Raw genomic sequence first — 22,668 nt, 5'->3', positions numbered from 1 at the left:
GACGAGTTTAGTGTTTAACTTTTCGTTTTCAAGTGTTGGTTAAACAAAAAAGAAACATTGTGTAGTGACGACAATATTCTGGTCATAAGGTCCCTGTTGTCCGGAGCTGCGGACAACGTAAAAGGTTACCGGGGCTCCGGCTCAAAGCAGGAGAAGGAACGGGGTGGTTTTTAGTCAGTAAGAGTCTGACACTCCCTCCCGCCTCACCCAAGGCGGGAGAAGTCACTGGACGATTTTCCCCCCTCAAAAAAAAAAGGTCCCTGTTGTAATAAAAGTTATACAAACCTATACTAGTAGGTCTGGAGAGCGGCAGTAACTGCTGCGGCAGACTGGAGATGGGCGCGGGTGTGTCCGGCACCTCGCTGAAGTGTAAGTACGCCTCGCCCACGAACGTGTTGCTCACGCTGAACATATCCTTGTCCTTCACCACTAAGTGGATCAAACCGTCTGTCAGTCGCCGCTGCTCTGGTGTCAGAGGGCTAGAAGATAAAATGTTTACTTATAAGTAAGAAGAAAGAAACGTTACCAAAGTGAGCTTTTCATAATACACTACATTTTAAAAATGTAAAAAGACCATTTTTCCTGGGAAGTCGTGAATTTATATAGTATAATTCGTATAGTATAAAGCTTTACGTTACGATTTTTATTCCCCGAAACACAAGGCCATCCTATTACTAACACTATGGGTTTATTTGCATAATACCAATCTATTTCATTGCAATTCTAATCGTAGCATGCGAATTAATGTGACTTCGGGGCAATGCACCGTATAAGTTTAAAAAAGAACTGAGAGAACCCCACGCATATAATTCTAATATTTATAGCAGTAAAAAAAATCTGCTGCATTTTTTTAAGAGAGCTACGTAGACATTTAAAAATAGATCAAAAACAGTGACGACAAGAAAAACAAAATATCAAAAAAAAACTTATTTAAAGAAATAGAGTTCTGAAAACATAAACATCGGGGCAGTCTGCCAAATAACGTGCATTATTTGGCCTACGGGATCTATCATCTATTTCGATCCGTGAACCTATTCCAATGTTAGCTGTATCGGTATTTTGACTCAATGTCACTGCTACCGGTCTAACATGCTCACAAAGATCCTCTGAGCATTTTACTGGGAGGAAAAGTACCCATTTCAATTTCCTATTTAACAGAATTAAAAAAATGTTTACTGTCATAAAAAGTCACACTTTAAAAAAGAATTTAAACGTCACCGAACTTTTAAAGAATAACTGCATCGATGGCATTCTTTCGTATTGAAGTTTGTCATTTTAATTCAAAATCAGCGTCAATAGATGGCGTTATCATCGGTTTACGGTACTTACATTTGGAATATTTCATCATACAGAGGGAACAAATTCTTGTTATGTGTTTGTGTTTTCGGCTTCTGTACGTTGGCGAAAGAATCTTCAGGAAGTAAAGCCACTCGAACGTACGAATCACAGAGACCTGGAATTATAGTAAAAACAAATCCGTTTAATATTTACTATTGAATTGATCGAAAACAGCTGTATTTAAGATAGCCAATTATATGTTTATGAAAACAAATGCAATAATTTCTTATTAACTGCCTGGTTGGCTGAGTGATTGCAAGTGCGACTGCCGGTCTTGGGTTCGATTCCCGGGTCGGGCGAAGTATTACTGAGATTTTTCAGTTTTTCGAAAAATTGACAGTAGTAGCACGGAGTCTGTAAATGTGCCCGGTTTATGGCAATATGCTCACAACCACATGACACATACAACATAAATTGTGAAAAGTGAGTGTATATTGTACAGTGGCATTACTGCCATAATGTGCACCTATCCCTACAGGGATAAAAGGCGTGACGATAAATAAAATAAATAATAATTTCTTACCATTAGAGTCAGCTGGAGTCAAATTCCTGGCGTTCATAATCTCGATCTTTAAAACATCATCTATGAACTGCGCTCTAACAGTCAGCATGCCCATCTTAGGCTCTTGTATAGTCTGTTGTTCTTGCCACCTTTCTAAATGGAACTGGTGAATAAGTTCTCTAGTCTCCATACCATGTAGTTTCAATAAATACTCGACACGTTTCAACGTTTCCGATGAATATGTGTCCTTATTGTCTTGACGGAACGATCGTATCATTATTTTGACACATTCGTGAAGATTCGAGAAGAACGATGGAGGACGACGTTTCTGTAACATTTTTATTGAAATTAGTTTTACATATTAAATTTTTTGGTAAAAATATACTTCGATGTATCACCGTGTTTACAAACAAAGTATGAAGCCCATCACCACGATGCTAGTAGATATTAAACGATACAAAGCTCAAATTTCAAACCATCACCCTTCATGCATGTATCGGATGGCTTTATGAAGATTCGCATGATAGGTTAAGCATGCAGTTCAAGTTCATGCTAAATACCTAGGAATACCACTAATTTGGGATTCACATCATATTTCCAGCTATAGTTCTTCTTCATAAAATTAAATCATGAGAAGGATTTTGATATAATAGATACTTCAATAACAAGATACAGAGACATAGTATACACATGCTAAATTGGGACAGATACACGACTAAAGTACAGGACCGATAAATAGATAACATTTGACATATTCACAATATAGGACATAAATCTAGACACATCCTTCAAAAAGCTATTTGAAGCGTACAAACATAATGTAACACGAGACCACAGCTTAGAACTCTAACACATAATCATCAAGTATCGAAATACATAATATTCTGTTACTAAACAAGAAACATTGAAGCCAATTCCAAAAGTAGTTTACATTTTACATACATTGCGAATATTACACGTGCCGGCTGCTTATTTACAATTAGCAGCCCGCAATGTATATAAAACACAGTGTAAACTCGGCGGGGTAGGAGCAACATAAGACATAACATGAACAAGGTGCTGCTAGAACTAGTGTTTACCGCGTCGAGGCTGGCGGCTGCCGATTTGCTCAAGCGTCGCGGGTCGATATACCGAGTTATCTTTGCCCTTCGGTGCTATTGAAAAACAACAACAAAACAAAACTAATTTATCCGATATTGTCATATTTTATTGAAGACTAAACTAAAACAGATGGCAGCACTATAGCTTGGCCCATTTCTGTCAATCAAATATTTTATTGGATAAAATGAAGTATGTTAATGACATATTTCCAAGTAATTAATTGAAGGAAAATTTATAGTGATGCCATCAATTCAGTTTATATTTCCATTTGATTACTATTCTAGGAACATTATTTCGGAACTTTCTGACTAGTTTTAATTTCAAATAGAATCCATAAAGATGTTAGTTATAAACTAGTAAGAAAATACCGAGAAACGTTCTAACTTATTTCTAAATACTACTAAGGAACAAAACATAAAAATAACTATTATTTAAAATTAGCATTCTATTTGCTTCGTCGCTTCACGGTGAACATAATTTAACCTTCAAACGTCTGTGCAGAATAAAACTAATTACTTAGTGAACCAGGAACAAGTGACGATTCATTAACTAATCATTCGTACACATCATTCGTATCTAATAAAGTTCTATAAAAAGGTTGACAATAAACAAAAAGTACTCGAAGCGTAATTGCATCTGACGAAGCATTTTATAGGTACTAAGTACGCAAATAATAAAATTACAACCTAACTACGTACTTCAGTATTGACTTACAACTTAAAAAATAACTACAGGTTCAATAATAAATGTGCAGTGCACACTTCTATAGAAAATTGCAATAGCGTGCGATACAAATGCAACATTATTTACCCTGAACATAATAGAGTAGGGGGATACTTTGTTTTTTCCAAAATATCTACGCCTAAACAAGCGAATACGGGTGGCGAGTTTCTCTTGCTACGAACGAAAAAATAAAATTTGTTAGTATTTTGAGTAAGTTAATCTGCCTGTTATGTTTGTATTGAACCCTGTGAGAAATGCCTGATGTATGAAAATGAATGTATGTTTTTGTATGTGAGTTAGAGTCGGTAATTTAAATTATAATTCATACATATGCTTAATAATTAAATAAGAGCTGATCACAATCTTTGGAACAAGTGTGTGTCTGAGTACACGTAAATTATATTTGAAAGTGACGACATTTAAGAAGAACATTTACAAATTGGATAAGAAATCGAGTCATATCCATAAGATAAGGCATTATTATTGTATCACCAAATAACAATAACAAAACAGACTTGCTTGTCTAAAACTGCCACGTAGAATCTGGTAGGAAGTTCCTCAAATATTTTCATCTCTATCTCAAGTACCAAATTCCAAAGATTGTGTAATACTAGAGCAGATTAGATAGTTAAGTATGTTAATACAATGCAATTTTACAGCTGAACTGTTAGCAGCTAATTTAAAATCAAGCTGTAATACGACATACCTCCAAATTAGCTTGTATGAGTTCGTAAAGCACTTCACCCAACTGTTCCCATACAATCTCCAATGTTCGGGAGAAGTTTTCATTGTTCAAGTGTTGGTACAACGTGTCCAAGTTTGCTTCTAAATAGCGCATGACACGGTCCATGCTCGAACAGTCTTGATGCAAGAGTTCCGCTCCTTCCATTAAGAAACGTGTGATAGATGGCATCATCTGAAATGAGAAACAATTGATCAATAATTTATAACAACGTGACTGCCTTGTTGGTCGAGTGGTCGCAAGTGGGTTCGATTCCCGGGTCGGGCAAAGTGTTACTGGCTTTTTTGGTTTTTTGAAAATTTCTCAGTAGGTAGTAGCAAGAAGTCTGGAATTGTGGCCAGTATATGGTAATAGGCTCGCCCCCTATTACATGGGACTTATAAATAAGACAAATGGTGAAAAATGGGTGTACATTGTATAGCGGCATTACATGCCGTAATGCGCATCTCTGCCTACCCCTTCGGGGATGTAAAAAAAACGTGACCAATGATACTAACCTTTCTAACCATAATTTCCAAAAGGTCCACAATTTTATTTCTTACTGTGTCTATTGCATTTGCGATGACGTTCTGAAGTGTCTCCTTACATCTGAAAGTATGAAACAACAATTTGAATATGACCTTGCTTCATACGAATTAGCTGCAGACTTTATATAAAAACTAGCGACTCGCTAAACAAGGAAAAAAGTTCACACGTCTAAAATTTTCGCAATCAATCAAGATGATGATGTAAGAAAAATAAATATCCCTAAACTTTGAACAAACGTTTTTCAAGCAATCTAAAGTAACACATATAAATTACCTCTGTGCCTCCACAGGAGAGCGAGCTTCACACATCTTCTGTATGATTTCCTCCATTCCAAGCTCCTGGACGAAGGGTGTGAGACTCTGGCGTACATAGTCTATGTTGTTGATGGCGACGCACCAGTCTGTGGTCACCTCGAACCGCTCCTCGTACACACTGGTAACCACTCCCACGTTGTCCACACGACTCGCCATCTTGTCCGAATAGAACACGCAACAGCGACAGATGTCCTATGCAAATAAAAAAATATTAAGTTTAAGCAAATGTTGCTTAACACATTAGACGCCATGTCGGACAACATTGTCCGACACTAGTGGAGGAATAGCCTTTAACAGTTTTTTGTTGGCAATGAAAGGCTTAAGTAAAGTAAACTGCAATAAATTACTAAATGCCTTAAAAGTATTTACAGTTTCTCAAACAACGGGGGATTTACCTTTGTGTAGCCAGCAAAAAGTGGGAAATTCCACCCAAAATAGAATTACTAACTGTCTAAATACTTTAATATACAGTGGAAAAAGGGGTTCTCCCTAACTTACAACTTCTAATTTAACATTAGCATCCGTTTAACACTTACATCAATAATTTTAGCCACAAACGTGTAGCAGCCTTCGACATCGGGCCACGCGAGTTGTTGCCAGAATATCTTGATCTGGTAGAATATCGCCAGGGTATCGACTCCGGAACTACTGTACTTGACGTTTGTGTCCACTGGGGCCAACGTATCAAGGTCTACGGCCTTCTCGATGCGCGTGAGTGCTTTGTACGCCGCGATGTCCAGCCATTGGGCCACGCCCCCAAAGAACCATGCGTGGAATTTTGATATGGCGTATGATTGCCAGTCTGTCTCGTTCAGCCCTTGGCCCAATCTGTAATGAGAATTACGAAACCTTTAGAAATACCGTCTCGAATAATGATAATAATGAAGAATGGTAAAGTAATTGTGGAATTGACAAACACTTCATATAAGATTCAAAACTTGTTTGTAGATACTTAAAAGTACATAAGTATTTAACTTCAATGACGTCTTTATTTTGAAGCAGATGTTCAATGTATTTGGTTTTCGGAGTATAATTGTTAGTATTAAATAAAACAATACGTTTTCCATGTTAATGTTTACTGCATGGCAAATGACGGTAGACGCGACGCGCGACAGTCGCTAATTTACTTAAATATTTGACGAGACTTGGCTCTGTAGTCAATTGTTTTCACATTAGGCACACGTTGGTATACAAATATTTGACCAGTTGGTGTTTATTAGTTTATTTTCTTTTGTAATTTCACATTGTTACATTAAGCGAGTCTGGTAATCTATTGGACCGGGTTTCCTAAGAATTGATTGGTATAAGTTTACAAATTAGAAAAAAATATGAGAAGTTACTTTGTGGCCAACAGCAACTTATAACAGCAAATAATCGAAAAATTAATAATTTTCCGCATTCATAAGTATTAAGTATACCTACTTGCACAAGTCTGAGTTCAGTTACCAGGTGACTAATATAATGAAAATGTGCTAATGAGTGATGCACGCTATCTACGTGAGTAAGATACGTAAGACATAAGTAAATAATAAGAGACCTGTTTCCATTATCTTAAGAATCGTCTACTGTCTCATTAAACAATGTGGTGTGGTGAAATTAGTAAGCTATCACTTTCAACTATCAGTTGTGAGCACAACGGATGCGAGTATACGTAGTGATAGCATTGATAATGATACTTACGTTAAAAACCTTTGTAGAGTGAGGTACAGCTCAAACAAAGTTGTTCCCATAGTCAGGGGTTCTGAGCCGACAGACGAGGCCCCTAGTCCCGTCTCTCCATTAATACCTCCAGCCAGAGTGGTGGTCGACCCCTCGCTGTATCGCAACCTCTTCAAACTCTTACAAACATCCACCACCTCGGACTCCACCAACGACGCCAACTTGCTTTCGTACAACCCGTACAAAGCCTTAGAATATGGGAAGCCCATGACTCTGTAACGAATTAGCGGTCAATGAATATCATTTACATAACAAGCATGGTAACAAAGAAAATTGTTCTAAAAATAGATCTGACTGCACTTTGAGTGTGAATAAGCGCTGCTATTGAAATTTGTTTGCGTAGGTATACTTACTCAACAAACACTCTGTCGTAATACTCGACGGCTCGCTGCAGATCTGATCGAACTAGTTGTATGACTCTGATCAGATGCTGAAGCCTCGTGTCCTCTGTGTTGTCCTTACACTCGTTGTTGTCCAGGATGTGGACGAACCAATCCGAAGCACCCTGTATCACAGCCTGCTCCAGCACCATGTGAATCGTTAGCTTTTCCTTATCATCCCTCAGCCACCCATATAGATTCACCGGGAACAAGTCCAAACTCTCTGGAGCATCCAACACGGACAACTTGTACAGAATTTTGAGGACTTCTCTGAGCGTCTTCATGACAGTTTTGTCGCCAGCAGTCTTCTTCCTTAGTTTCCTAATGTGACTGTAGCATGTTGGGAGAAGTTTCCGCGCGCCATCCCAGAACAGCTTGACGTCCTCTTCATTTATTAGTCCTGAAATCCAACCAAATAAAACATTAAGGTTTAGGCAGTACAAATGAATGATGATCGTATCCAAAAGAAATTGAAACTAACCTGATTGTAAGGGCTTGGTGAGTTTATCGAGCAAGGTATTGAAGAGTGCGAAGCTGAGCGGGTGGTCGGTGGTGACGGCGCAGTAGACGGCCCACTGCGCCAGACAGTTGTCGGTCGCGCTGAGGCCGCTCTGTGCCACGTGCTGTGTCAAGATGGCTTCCGCCGCTGCGCTGTAGTTGCCGCACCACCAGTACGGTGCCACCTGAATATAACAAATAATCCTCGTCAAATATTTCCATCCTGGAACAGTCCAGGAACTGATTTTGCATGCACATGTTACATCGCTCGTTAAGTCATTGCTCGTTAATATTGAACAGACAAAGAGCAGGGTGCCCAAGCAACCGTAACAGGCATCCATTTGAGTGACTAAACAAGAGAACAATGCTGGGTAATGAGTTTCAAACTGATATTCATTACAAATTCAGAGTAAAGCTTATAATTTACACAAATATTTTGGTCATGTCAACATGGCGTTAGTTGTGTAAGACATTGTTCTACAAACAGTAACAACTTAACATCACGTTAAAGGAAAACCTTGATCTTTTTGGTCATGAACGGACATCTTGTCAGGTTAGTGACCGAAAGGACTAACCAAACATTTCAACATCCCAGTCCACCGTTACGAATTGAATATTCTAGCAAGTTCTGTTAAAATACCATATTTAACCACCTATAGTCTACAGTCTAAATGTTAATTATCAGCGCAGTTACCATTTTAGAGAAGCAAGGCCATTTCAACAAAACGTGTAGGCAGTCAGCAAAAAGTAACAGGATTCAAAACAGATATACGCTTCGTATATCTGTTGTTTTGCCTAATGCAGTAACCGTGTCTGATGTTAGGTATACAAAAACATGGTTATTTTCCAGACTAAAATTATATCAGAGGAAAAAGCTTGTTGTAAATTATTAATTTGATAAGGTCATTTGTAGATATTTATATGAAACATATCTATATGAACTAGTGGTCGCCTAGTGGTCGAGAAATTCGACCATATACGATTTAATTTACAATACCACTTAACATACGTTCAAGGATAATTTTTATTTAACTCAAACTCAAACAAACTCTTTTATTTAAACTCTATTCATATGACACGTGAGAATATCATCGCAATGTCTATCGATTTTGACGTTTTGTCAAGTACGATCAGATACTATGCATGTGTGTGTAATGTTTTATTTATTGATTTAATGTACTTTATAAGCATTATTTTTAAAAAATATTAGCGTTCTGTACTTCTCCTACACATAAACTATAAGTGTACCAAATTTTATGCTCCTACGTCCGCGCAATTTTCGTAAAAAGCGGTCCAAAGTTTTTGCCTCACGTATTAATATATAGATTTCATGTCTATGCTTATAACTAGCGCTCAGGGCAAATATCGGGGTAATCTGAACCAGATCATGACCTTACTAGTATGTTTACTTCGAGGCACATACCAACAAAGGTACAGACATTTTACGATCGAAAAATATGACTAGTACTCTCCAAAGGCACGGTTAGTATGTGGTTTATCTGTTAAACTTCTAACAGAGACATAAAATGAAACGCGCTAGCTGACGCACGTCTCAGTTCAATCGAATCCAAAAAGTTTGGCCGGTCGATCATAAAATGGCGAGAGTTGCAATTTACGACTGTTTTTCGTAACTATCGGACAATAAAACTATGCAGTGCAAAAATAGAAAATCCTTCAATAGTTTCGTAATTTTGCTTAATGAATGTGCTCATAGACTCACCATGTGATTTTCGTGGAAACAACAACGAATGATACATATATTGCATAGTTCTTTAAATGAGATCATAATATATTATGAGACATGAATGAATCTTGTCGCTACAAACATAGTTCGAATAACTGGCGTTGCGAGTTCTTTTATGGAGTTACTAGTAGCGTGTGGCACATGGCAAATACGTAGGTCAGTTCTTATGGGAAGTATGTGATTAGTATGCATACCTCGAATAACCACAGCACTTGTGCGAGTGACTAACATTAATCTACTACACCTATTATTGTTTGCTGGTCACTATTTACGCAGTAAACTAACCTTTGAGTTTTCGAGCTCGTGTAGGAGTATAATTCTGAGGAGGTGCCTATGTTCTTGAGCTGCTACTTGAGAATTCTTCTCTGAAGAAAAGTTGAGCCGTACTTTGACAACGCCCTGTCGCCTTAGCTTGCTCTTCTTGCTAAGACTGTACCACATGTTCATCCCACCAGCGGGAATGCTCTGCAACACAAAATATTTACTAGTAAGGAGCTGTCTTTTTTTTTTGTATACTTGGAAGAAAGTGACGTTGTTTTACTCCTTACTTTGAGTGGAATATTAGATGTGCCAATCAGTTCATTATCATGCTTCCCCGTCGAAGCAGTGATAGCTATCTCCTTCATAAGCTTCCTGAGTCCCTTCACTCCTTTAACTTCAAATATCTTTGTCATTTTCTCCTTTACAGTCTCCGCGGGGTCAAAGTCCCTGAAAGGTAATAAACAGGTTGTTCTCAAGCTCTTATATTTACTCGTAAACATGAAGTCAATGGTTTAGTTATTAGGATATAAAACTTTAATCACTGTACTTTATGTCACTTGGGTAATTAAATGTAGAATATGAATAGCAACACGGTGTGGTTAAAACAGTTGCGTGTTAATAACACGGCTATTAAACATTACAATACAGGTAAATCAGTTCAGTGAAATCGCTAATCACAGCCGTAAACGGAGTCAGAGGTCACCGACCCTGTATTAAGGTTTTTTGGTTTTCCTAGTCGTATTCAATTGTTTTGGTCACGCAGCTTTAATTTTCATTCAACAGGCAGATACTTATAGTAGTAGTCAGAGGTTTTTAATACGTACCACACTTCCAACACAAGGGAATCTTCTTGTACACTTCCTGGCATTGGCCTGAAAGTATAAACATAGTGGAAGTAATTACGTGTGCGCACAGGCAAGCGTTGTATGAACGGGGCGTTTATCCGTGAGAAATGTTTGCCAATGAGCTAGACCTCGCGTGTGTTAGCGCTAATGCAGTCGTAAATTTTGTAGGAGCTTGTTACTACACTACATACTACTATAATGTTGGGAACATTTCTCTGCTAACGTCATCAGGTTTATGTAGCACGTTACTAGGTCACATGCATCGGAAAATTGAGGAGAAAATCACGTTGCTTATTACAACTTTCAAAACTGTTTACGTATCCGAACCGTTATTATGTAAGCGCGCATAAGACAAATCTAAAAATGCATTTTACATGTTTTTATCTACATCTGTACATCTATTTTTATATTTTACATCTACATATTTTGCACAATGACTTTATCCTCAGTCACTGTGTTTCCCCGGCTTGGTCTGTGGACATTTCACTTATTTATACACTTCTTGGAAACACCGCATTCACTATTTGCATAAGATAGCAAGGTAAGATACCTCATATACAGATTTTTGTTTGACGTTGATGAAAAACATCACTTCCTCAGTAACTTAAATACTTATTGTTTAAGTAACTTTTGTATACTTACAAAGAAAAATGTTCCTCCCACGACGGGTTGAGAGTTCCCGACTTGACTGAGGTGTTGTACCTATGTGACGGGTTTGACATCAAATATATTGTGACGAAAGGATCACTCAGACCATTCGGGTCTTTAGGAACCAAGTCTTTAGCTTCAACTACTTCCACATTAAGCATCAGCTCCGGCGGCTCCTTCGCTTCAGCTTGTGTGAGCAGTTCTGTGTGTTTGTCATTGGCTATTTTGAAGGCTTCTTGTATGTAGGACAGCATAGCAAGCTGTCCCACCTCGCACCCTACGTCACATCCCCCGACATTGTGTAGGATCTCGTAAAGTACTTCCAAATAAAGTTCATCGACCTGGAAAATAGTTTTTGTTTAGATTACAATGATAGATGGCGCTTGCGTGACGCTTGCAGTCTTGACCTATATTACTATTGTATGCTAAAAATAGACATGATAATTAGAACTACTAGACGAGTAATCTATGTATAAGTATCTGTCACATACATAGGTATATACGTATCAGGAAAAACTACTGGTAACTAAGGCAAAAGTTCACACGATTATGAAACAAATATTTCATTGTTTTCCTTTATTCTATACATATAAACACGTATACTACCTATAATAGGGATAGCCGTCCTATTGTTCGTTATTGCAATTTCTTTGTTAAATACTGTATAATATTTGTTTAATTATTTATCTATACCTTATTGTACACCACAATAATCCCATAAGACAACTAACAAAATATTCAACAATGGTCTTATGGCACAAGGCGATACCTCTATATACAGGTGCAATTAACCTTACATAAAAAATCAGTGCAAAATAAATATATGTCATATAAATTCTATTGTTGACTTGTGAATTTTAAATGCTATAAATAAAATAAATATATAAATCCTGTATTCATGTTAAAGTTATGCATTTGCTATATCTACTATAAAAATTACTAAAACCTTTGTAAATTCAAACACTTTCTCAGCCACTATTTCAGTAAAGTTATCACATTGCAAAAATACCACCATCTTAATTATTAATCTGTCTTAGGTAAACACATAAACGCACTTTTATATTCCCATTTATTTATCAGATGAAATATACTACATTGCACCACTTCCCAACAGAAAGTGCCAATTCGTTTGCTCAAACTAATAAGTAATTTTTATGAAGTACCTATTGAGATATATGAAACTCTTGATAATAATATCTCTTCTAATTGAAACGATAAGGTACTTAAGTAAATGCAGTCATTTTAAGATAGGCTGCCGATCCACTTATTACTTATCTGGCCTCACTTGCATCTACGTATGCAACCACTACGGTAGGAACGTGACAACAACATTGGGCAGGAATACTTTGAGTGATTCGCTCACTGTCTGTTCATTCAAACTTGCCAATGTACGTAGATAGATGGGTGCACTCACCGACGAATCGTAATAATATCGCAATTTCATAAACCAGTCGACGGAACCGGGATGCAAAGTTGCACAACAATAGCTTCTGCACTGCAGCTAAAACCACAACTGAATGAATCATCGATAGTTTGAATGATAGGGTATCCTGGTAACGACACCACCGGAACGACCCGACCACTACGCGACGCAACACGAATGTCGCGACCGAGGGAGCTTTCACCGAGTTTTTAGTGACCCTCCTAAAATAGTAGGGTTACTGCGCCGCCGTGGGAAGCCTATCGATCTGATGGAAAGGTGGTATGTTTACAACTGACCGGTCATGTACTAGCTCTGTATTTGTGTCATTGTTGGGCCATTTTCGTTAGATGACTTATCTCCGAACTTTCATGACGCATGAGACACTTAAAATATCTCGTAGCGAATAAGCCAGGTACGAGGAAAATAATTATCTAACCGATGAGTTTGATGACCTCAAAAACCCATTGGTAAGTATAATAGGGAGGAAACTTTGGACCAAGAGAATAATTTAATAGGAATTTTTGAATGGGAGTAAAATGAATTTATAAATTAATGATAAAATATTAGAATTTTACACAAAAATAATTTAGAGCAAACATGCATTTTAAGTGTGTAACTAGTAATAAACATTTAAATATTATATATCTACCTAATCTTGGTAACTCTATCGATAAAACAAAAAACTTAAATGCAAGTTTATCGAATTTCCCATAGCACTTAACGAATGCGATAAAAATGTGATTGGTTACGAAACAATTTGTTATTTCTCTGCCTTTGCCGGCAATAAAAATTATAGTCACAAGAATAAACAAAATATGCATTGATCAGAGAGCTAGGTTGAATAGGTGTATAAAATTAAGGAAATTTACAAACTGTCATAGATTGGATCAGCATACTAGTCTGCCGTTCTAACAACTCTTTCTTCACGCCTCTGAATTTAGTCCGCAGTGTCCCCGTGCCATTCATTTTTACTGGATATTAGATTTGACTGTCACATATTCACAAAATTCACTAAAACAACACAACTTTCCGAGCACTTGGTCATAAACACAGGAATTTAAAATAGGCCGCCATCTTCCATTGACGAAGTACACTGTTCACTTTAAGTTATCGATATTATTGTGGATACACAGGGAAAGTGAAGAGAAATGTGTGTGGTGGAAGCTGGCGGTGCACTGGCAGAGTCCGGCCGACTGGGACTCGGGATTGAACCCGCACTGCCGCTGCCGCCAAATTCTATTTTTGCAAAGCGCCGCCAACGAAGACGAATGCGAGAGCACACCTAAATAATAAAAAAAATCTCCAAAATATTTCGAGACACCAGCTGATGGGATGTCTCATTCAGTCTGACTCGGTCGATATCTTCGTTGGAATGGCCAAGTTTCCTGTTATACATCATTTAATATGAACTCAATATTTATTACTTTTCTTTTTCGTTAAGATGTGCATTTTGTTGTAGAGGTCATTTAATTTTTCCTTATTTTGGGTTATACAAAAGGGAGCGAAATTTATTAAATTTTGCGCATTATTCGATCTATTGACGCAATAGTCTGAACTAGCTTCAGGTCTGTAGCACTCATAGCGACCTATCTACGTGTAGGAGCAGTGTACATTTAACTAATGCCCAATGTATATTATACGAGCAGTTCCTCTTAGAACAAGAAACAATATCTACACAACAGAACATTCTCATGAGTTTAATGGAATACCATACGTATTTTTTATGTACGAAAAAAATACATAACACTTGAAACATGACTATAAATCGTGAGGGAGGCCGTTACAGCGTTTAATAAATTTAGTAATTTTATTTATTGCATATAATAACTGTATAATGGTAATGTAGGTTATCGAGCATTATCAGCTGTATGAAAATCTGCAATGCTTGAAAACAGTACATTGGAACTATAATAGCATTGATAACTTCGTAAAATAGGCTAATTTAAACAATTGTTGAATGTAAATGAAGCGAGGTATGCCAGAGTCGTGGAATTTGGCATTCTATTGTTGCTTTGGCTACCCCAATGGGAGACAGGCTTGACGAAATGACATACTTAAGTATTTAAACAAAATCCTATTTACATACCTCCTATAAAAAAATCAGACTCTGGAATAATATGCAATTATATTTTGAGTGATATTGATTATTATCATAAAATGATATCCTATGCAGGATCAAAAACGAAATAAAGAAAGTAAAGATAATTCCGTAGATTAACCCAATTACAGAACTTCCTCCCATTTCTCTTCCCTTAATTAATTGACGATTTATAAAATGGCTGCCCAAAACTTCTCGGTAGTGTTTATTGTACATGTAAGTAGTGTTGAACACACAATCATAAACCAAGGTTCCCAGTTAGCAGGGCAACAGGCGCGCGTGCTGAACGATTTATTTATTTTATTAACCGCGTGCGTTTGGGCTTGCCGGGAGCGGAAACTACTCTCTACACTACATTATTGCCAATTTATTTACATAACTGAACTTCAGTAAACGCTGCTACGCACTGTTTAAGTGTATAGTATGGATAAGATTAGAATTCAAGACGAATAAGAACTAAATATAGGTGTTCGTAACAAAAGTAAGGAGTTCAGCTTTGATGTTATTTTACAACCTTTTTGATTTGATTTACAAAGAAGTGTGGATTGTGTTTTAGTGAAAACAAAACTGCAAACTACTTAAGAGTTACTCACTCTGTTCAAAGAAGTTAGTCTAATAAAACACTTGAATGTTACTTGGCGCCTGTTTTACCACCTTCATATAAGTATCCGATAAACTTATATGATAGATAGTTCATACAAATTACGTTCTTAAATCAAATTTATGTAGGACATAGCGGCTATCCAGACATCGTGAAACAGGCCCTTAATGATCATCTAATCAGCTTCTTACTTCAGACAAAAAGCAGTTTTATTTGAAAACAAAGATCTGTTCTGTAGTTCTGAACCTACGTGTAACTCTATCCTTTACTTTGCTGGAACTAACTCCATCTGTGAGATTACGTTAATGCATCTTGAGATTATCCAAGCCGTACATCAAGCAAATAACTGTCTATATCTAGATGATGTTAAACAAAAGTTCTTTGGCACGTAGGAAGTACGATGTATCTAGGTATTTACTATCTATTTACTATACTACTACTTTGAAGTTAAAATACTTTAACACTATTTATCTTTCGCAAATGCAATATGTGTACACATACGAGTATAGGTAGTTTGTTTTGTTTTTTTATGGTCTTCGGCGCCAAGCGTGCAGTAATGCGGCGGCTATGAATTAAGTAGCCCTACATAATGTATACTGATAGATGTCAGGAATTATATTATGATCGTAATATTAGATTATATTCCATTGATCACAAATATCAATAGGCACTTACAGTGACGCACAAATAACTGCACTGTTACAAAAAAGACATAACCGGAAAACAGTTGAAAATTCCAAGTTGAACAAAAGGGGAACGACATTGGAGATGACGTAGATATTGGGGAAAAAATCTACGACGGTCATTGAGATCAACCTTGGTGGGAAGTTGACAGAATAAAACGAGAAAAGTGAAAACCAGCTGGAGTCGTGCCAGGGACGCGGGCGGGCAGCGCGTCCATTGTGATTGTGATTGAGTCCACACAATAATATTGTGTATGTGTCCCGGCTGCGAAGAGGAAACGACGGAAGAAAATATAGGTATCTTAACGTGTCTTTATTGTTGATTGTATGATTAGACGTTGTGTGCTATAGGATATATCGACGTAATAATCATCAGTCTGTTATTTTCTCTTATAATAGATCAAAAACAAATACATTTCAGTCCTTTCACTAAAGACAGAAAACAATAATATCCTCTATTCATTCTATATACGGTACTCATATAAATCTTCCATTCAGTAGCACGCGTTAACGTGTAAACGTTTAATCCAGAACAACAATACAGTTAGACGGAGCGAGCGTTGCAATCGTGACACCACCTTGGAATATTGCCCATGATAGCAAATACCTCGGGTTAATGTCACTGCATCGTTTCAACGGAGCCCAAAATTAGCTGTGACACACTTTCCTAGGATAGGTATAGCCCAATGTCTAGTTCAATTAGTAAATATAGAGTTTTACTGGAGTGGAGTTCAGGCCATTCCGCCCAAAAATACAACAGATGTCGCAACGACACTTGGCTAACTAACAGACGAGTTTCGAGATCATTGATTTCCGCCCCGATGAAATGTTTATTGTCAGTGCACTCACTCTCCTGCAGAACCAATTTAGGGATATAGGTCAAAACGTGTAAATAAAATTACGACTAGTTCCTCCTAAAGTGGGCACCCACCATCGAACAACTTATGGGAATTGAAACAAGTGCGATTGTTGGATTCAAATGATGGAAGTAAGAAAAGTACCTACAGTATAGAAACCGTCGTATTAGGAAGATAATGTATCTAACGAGAGAGATAGTAAATAAACTGTATCTAATGCAAACACATGATGCGCTAATTAGAGCCATAAATAGCATAATAGGTAAATATATACTGATACGACCTTTAAATCTTCAAGAAAAGAGCGTATTCCTTTTTAAAACGCCGGCAACGCCCCCAGTTGTGTTGCGGGTGTCCATGGACGGCGCTGATCGCTTACCATCAGGTGACCCGTCTGCTAGTTTGCCCCCTATTCCATAAAAAAATGTAGTAAGTATGCTAAAGATACTCACGTTCCAGCCCACGGCCTCAACATAGCGATCTATTTTATCATGTTCCTCTGGTTCCGAATCAGTGTCCAGCAGGGTCTCATTGCCACTATCAGAGTCCCTTAGTAGACTTTTACTGTCCAGTTCAACTTTCTGCTCCGCATCTTGTTCTTCAACCTCTTTCAAAGGTGCCAAAGGTGTCGATTCCTCTAAGGCCGCCTTTTGAGAAGCTTGCTTTAGAATAGAACCAAACTTTTCGAAGAAACTGTCGTCTACTTCTTGTATTCTGTAACAAATATAAACTTTCATTATTTTTTTGACTTTGATCGATATTCTTTCAAAGTGCTGCGTTACATGTATATCTATATAATACGGATAATATGCCCTTATATATTATATATAAGGGTATATACATAATATACCCTTTTTACAAATTCCCATAGAGTGCCCTCGGCTAGGGAAGACGAAGGGGACAGTCAGACTCGAACTGACTAACATATGTATGATACGTTCCCTGATACTTCCAATACGTCTTCCTGATACGTCACGCCTTTTGTCCACGAAAGGGTAGGACACCAGTTAATTTACCTACTAGTTCTATGTAAGAGGGGGTAAGCCTACTGCCATATATCGGATTCCAATTGAGGTTCCATGTCTGAGAAATTATGGCAAAAACGAAATCACCGTATAGGTACTTTGTCCGACCGGGAATCAAACCAAAGACCCCCTTTTGCTCACTTGTAGTCGCAAGTCACTCAGCCAACATCTTAAAAAATATAACAACAGAGAAGGCAACTACATTATGCAGTAAAATGTTTATATTCGTTTTATAGGTACTACTTAAAACTGAAAAGTTTGTTTGTTTGAACGCGCTAATATCATAAACATCTGGTTTGAATTGAATAATCTGTTTCGTATTGGATACTTAGTCTATTTATCGAGAAATTCCATAGACTTTAAAACATCAGGCTACGCACATTCCACGAAATATTTTTTTAATTAGATACACGTAAATTATTGTTCCAAACGGGTATCGAACCCATGACCCACATGTAGTGGGTAGTGGGTTGGCGGTAATTAATTGGTAGTCGCAAACCTATTGAGTTATTTTAATACAAGTAACCCACTTAATGAAAATTTATAATTTGAATACGATAAAAATATTATAAAAACCAATTTACAACATAAAAATATCAAATATAAATACCAATAAAAGTACCAGGAGACCAATAGACCAGGCGTGTAAAATGATGGCTTTTTCAAAACTAAAATTGCTAAAAAAGCTCGGCTACAACATAAAGATATGTAACATTCTTCAAATATTTTATAGGAAATCTTCCTTATACTTATATTATGATTGATATTTCAATGTAATATTATGTAATGAAAATTTATAATACTTTATAATCATAAAATACAATGCCCCACTACGATTATCGATATATCCATATCGATAATCGAGTAAGTCATCACAATTTCATCGATATGCGATATTCAACACCTTCCCAGCACTAGAGACGTCAAAATTATAAATACTGTTGGGTTGGCTGCACTGTTCGCTAGCGAAGTTGGTAATGGAACTTTGACATTTCGTTTACACTGACAGCTGGGTGTTGTTATATATCCGTTTTGCATCAATAAGACAAAATAAATAATCGCTTATAGTGCGACTTCCGCCTTTCATAACTTAAAATAAGTAGGTAGGTAGGTAAGATAAAACAATGAGGAAAACCAGTCCCTGGTTTGTGTTATGTATTACAAATTCTAGATGGCGTTAGTTTAATAGTGAGGTTTATTTTAGATTTTTTGAGCATTAAAAATAGGTACATAGTAGTTCAGTAGTAGTCGTTAAAGAGTGTTGATATTTGTGGTTCTGAACAAATTTTAATTGAAATAGAAACAATCTCTATTTTCATACTTTTACTTGTTGTACTTGGGGACCGGACTGCCGGTACTTTAATGCGTCTGACGATACATATCAAACTTATGATTGCAGGACATTGTAGTAAATAGGTATATGTATTTTGAAATACCTATATAACAATATACACGAGTTTATTTCGTGAGTTATAATTAGGAAAGTAAAGCAAGCAGAACCTACCCTATAAATTGATAAAAGTAAAAAAGTGTAAAAATTAAAAAAATATCCATGTTACTACTTAATTTACTCACTTGTAATCATGCGCTTGTTCTTCTACAGATTTTTGTTGTTGTAATTTGTCGTAAAAACCTTTCCACATTGATTCTTCATCCATGATGAGGAATTACACTGATCCAATTAAGATTTAATATTTATATACCTAAGTATTGTCTCTAACAACGACTTGCCGGTTACACAGCCTAAAATAATATGCAGATATCGACCGTCATCAATATACACGGTGAATCACAAAAACTATCGAGTCATATGGCTGGAAGAAAATGACGTAAACACCGCCAGTTTACTCGGAGTTAGATTTGATCCGGAAATAACGTTATACACAGCGTGGAGAGCAACCGGCTTCGACTTCGAGACACTTCACAAGAAAGTTCACTGACACTTAGCCGGTTTGTACATATAGGTGTAATACCTATAGATTTAAGTAATAAGATTGTTTCGTATTTTGTCGCGAATTGAAAATATAACCGCGTCTTCAAACCGTTTGTTTTGGTTTCGGTCGCGGCGACGCGGCTCCTGAGCCAGACTGACGTAATTTGAAACGTTTCAAGGTAGCTGAACGAGCGAACGTTCTGCTGTTTCTGCGCACAGCACGCTCGCCGTGCCACGGCAATGTGCAAACTAAATGGTCTGCATTAGAACACGTGCTTTTGTAATGTCACACAATCAATCTGTAAACATTGAGACAATGATTCTTCTTGCCCGTATAAGATGAAGTTATTTTAACATCATGTTACATACAGAAATAGATAAGATAAGAGTCCATCTTAATTAACACTACAATCACTTGAACGGTTATAAAAGTGAATGGTTCAGTATTTCAGACCAATACCAATACGTATTACCTATACATATTTATACTTGTTAACTCAGGTATAAAATGTGTGCTAAGTCTCAAATCGAAACCTGGAAAATTGGTTAGTTGATAAAGTAGATCTTAACTTTGTAAGGACAATACTAAACTAAACAATCCTACAGATAAAAACCGTTCAGTATTTCTAAATATACTTACTAAATATCGTAAGTACTTTTATCTTAAGGTTGCGACCTCAATGCTTCTACCAATTAATTTTCCATTTTTACAACGAAACAAAGACCATTTGACACAAACGCCTTGTGATTTCCCATTATCAAGATACCTACCTAATTATTGTTAAACAATGGATCTACCAAGTTTGCTTTAGACTAGTCGATATTGTAATAAAAAAATTATTAAGAGGTTTAGCTTAATCAACAGGTCAAACCTCACACCTGTTGACAAAACGATGGCAGCGTGAGGTGGTAAGGGTCACTTTCTAACAGTGACGTCATTTTATTTTATTTTTAAATATTACTTAAGTAAGATGTCTATCTAAAGGGTCACCTCATGGTGAAAACAAAATTATACAAATTGCACGATTTGTATAATTTTTACATCAACAAAAATCACGTACTTATAACATTTTGGGTAAGTAGGTATTTTTGACCAAACTGGAGTTAAAAGTTAAAGGCCTTTAATACTAAATAAGTAGAAAGGTACCATGATGATAAAAATGCAATTATCTACATTATTTATACATTACAAAATGCAATTTTCTACCTACAATAAATGTACCGGTAGATAGCAGCTATAGCTGCAGCCATAGGTATGTGTAGGTGTAATATATTCTACAAACACAGACAGACCATGTTTGCCACCAACATACATAGTTAATTTATTTTTTCGTATAAAATCCGTCTCATTATATTCTTATTAGCGAATACATTATCGCTCTAGTTAAGTCTGATAGATAGTGATATCTAAGCAAACTGTGAATGACGTAATGTTCTACCAAATTCTGAGCCAAACACACCGCAGCGAGGTCGTGTTCAAGCTCAAGGTTATAAGTAGGCTCTACAGGCTTTACGGTTCACGAACTTTGTTGGAGGTACCAACATAAACTTCTTGATGTTTTGATCGTGAATGCTGGCCGTTGCAAAACAAAGAGGCGTTGGAATTATTTTTCCATTGTTTAAAAAAACTTATCACAGTTTTTAGTTGTAGGGCCTGTTTCACGGTATTAACTTAACAATCACAATTCCTTACGTATAAAAAAGTAATATCGACAAAAAAACTTACAACTAATGGTGAAACGGAGCGTTAGAAATAACTACCAACGGTCAGTGGTAAGTACCTACCCATTGACGGTGACTAATGGGAATTAATTGCCGTTACGTTGTTAGTATCAATTGAAACGTATTTTTTTAAGGAAACCCTGAATTCTAAACGACAGAGAACCAAATACCACATGCATACCGCATATAGCAAATAACGTCATACAAATTTCGAATGAGTCAAAATCACTGCGACTTATTTGCTAATTAACGTGACGTTTTCATGTGACGTCAGTTTCATTATTATTATAAAGGAAAATAACGTTTATTTCCGACCAAAGAATCCATAGATTGTTAGTAAAATATTTTTAAATTTGACAACCAAAATTGCGCAAACCGAAATGCGCACTCTGTGTTGTTAATTTCTAGTTACGCAGTAGGTAATAATTTCTAGTTATGAATAAGAAGTAATAACAAAATAATATACATAATACATATTAAATACACACATAATAGGTCATAAAATTGTATTAATGAATGAATCTAGTACCATGTTAATAATATCTAAGTTTTTTGCTCTTCTGAGATTTTAATGACGAACCTCGATGATCATACGTCTAGCTCAGTAGCTAGTTGTTTTTATTGTAACTTAATATATGGTTTCGCTCAAGTTTGAATGTCGGATGCAAAAATACTAGTTTATACGAATCTAAAATGAACTTCAGTATGGCTTCGTCAAATTATTTAGGAAAAATTAAGGAGAAAACATAGCGTATTTGCGCGCTTACTTACATATTTGTGTGGGTGTATTTATTACTCTTAAATGTATCATGTAATTCAAAGACTATTTATTTTATTGATATACACTAAATACATAGATTGCCCTCAATCTAATTGAAGGATTCCCGGGTCATAAACCCCTACGCAAAGACTTGTTAAAACAATTGCCAGTCTTTGTTTGTGGCTCAACGTTCGTCATAAGCTTCATTTGTTTGCACTATATT

At 36.6% G+C, this 22,668-nt stretch overlaps 1 protein-coding gene across 10 annotated transcripts in view; it reads right to left on the bottom strand.

Moving 5' to 3' along the window:
• Positions 1 to 22,668, bottom strand: part of LOC118276078 (protein unc-13 homolog 4B) — a 40,883-nt gene that overhangs the window by 4,880 nt on the left and 13,335 nt on the right. For 3 of the 10 annotated variants that reach the window (XR_007707595.1, XM_035594225.2, XM_035594229.2), the window contains 16 exons: positions 17,458 to 17,719; positions 11,338 to 11,684; positions 10,675 to 10,722; positions 10,138 to 10,297; positions 9,875 to 10,054; positions 7,829 to 8,030; positions 7,321 to 7,747; positions 6,929 to 7,180; positions 5,785 to 6,076; positions 5,208 to 5,440; positions 4,904 to 4,994; positions 4,371 to 4,580; positions 2,920 to 2,994; positions 1,862 to 2,168; positions 1,330 to 1,453; positions 286 to 479 (listed from right to left, as the gene is read on the bottom strand). Coding sequence is in view for 9 of the 10 variants with exons in the window: in XM_035594225.2 (XP_035450118.1) it covers positions 286 to 479; positions 1,330 to 1,453; positions 1,862 to 2,168; positions 2,920 to 2,994; positions 4,371 to 4,580; positions 4,904 to 4,994; positions 5,208 to 5,440; positions 5,785 to 6,076; positions 6,929 to 7,180; positions 7,321 to 7,747; positions 7,829 to 8,030; positions 9,875 to 10,054; positions 10,138 to 10,297; positions 10,675 to 10,722; positions 11,338 to 11,684; positions 17,458 to 17,719 (3,404 nt within the window). In the remaining variant the exon portion in view is untranslated. Of the gene's footprint in view, positions 1 to 285; positions 480 to 1,329; positions 1,454 to 1,861; positions 2,169 to 2,919; positions 2,995 to 3,366; positions 3,839 to 4,370; positions 4,581 to 4,903; positions 4,995 to 5,207; positions 5,441 to 5,784; positions 6,077 to 6,928; positions 7,181 to 7,320; positions 7,748 to 7,828; positions 8,031 to 9,874; positions 10,055 to 10,137; positions 10,298 to 10,674; positions 10,723 to 11,337; positions 11,685 to 12,289; positions 12,444 to 12,757; positions 12,896 to 13,639; positions 13,976 to 17,457; positions 17,720 to 19,605; positions 20,217 to 22,668 lie in introns of those variants that run through there. The other 7 variants (XM_035594228.2, XM_035594233.2, XM_035594230.2 and 4 more) reach the window with 7 other exon arrangements.

This window comes from Spodoptera frugiperda, chromosome 31 (assembly GCF_023101765.2).
Source record: "Spodoptera frugiperda isolate SF20-4 chromosome 31, AGI-APGP_CSIRO_Sfru_2.0, whole genome shotgun sequence".
NCBI classification, from domain to species: Eukaryota; Metazoa; Arthropoda; class Insecta; order Lepidoptera; family Noctuidae; genus Spodoptera; species Spodoptera frugiperda.
Note: the sequence above shows the minus strand (reverse complement) of the source record. Positions and strands in the feature narration are given on the sequence as shown.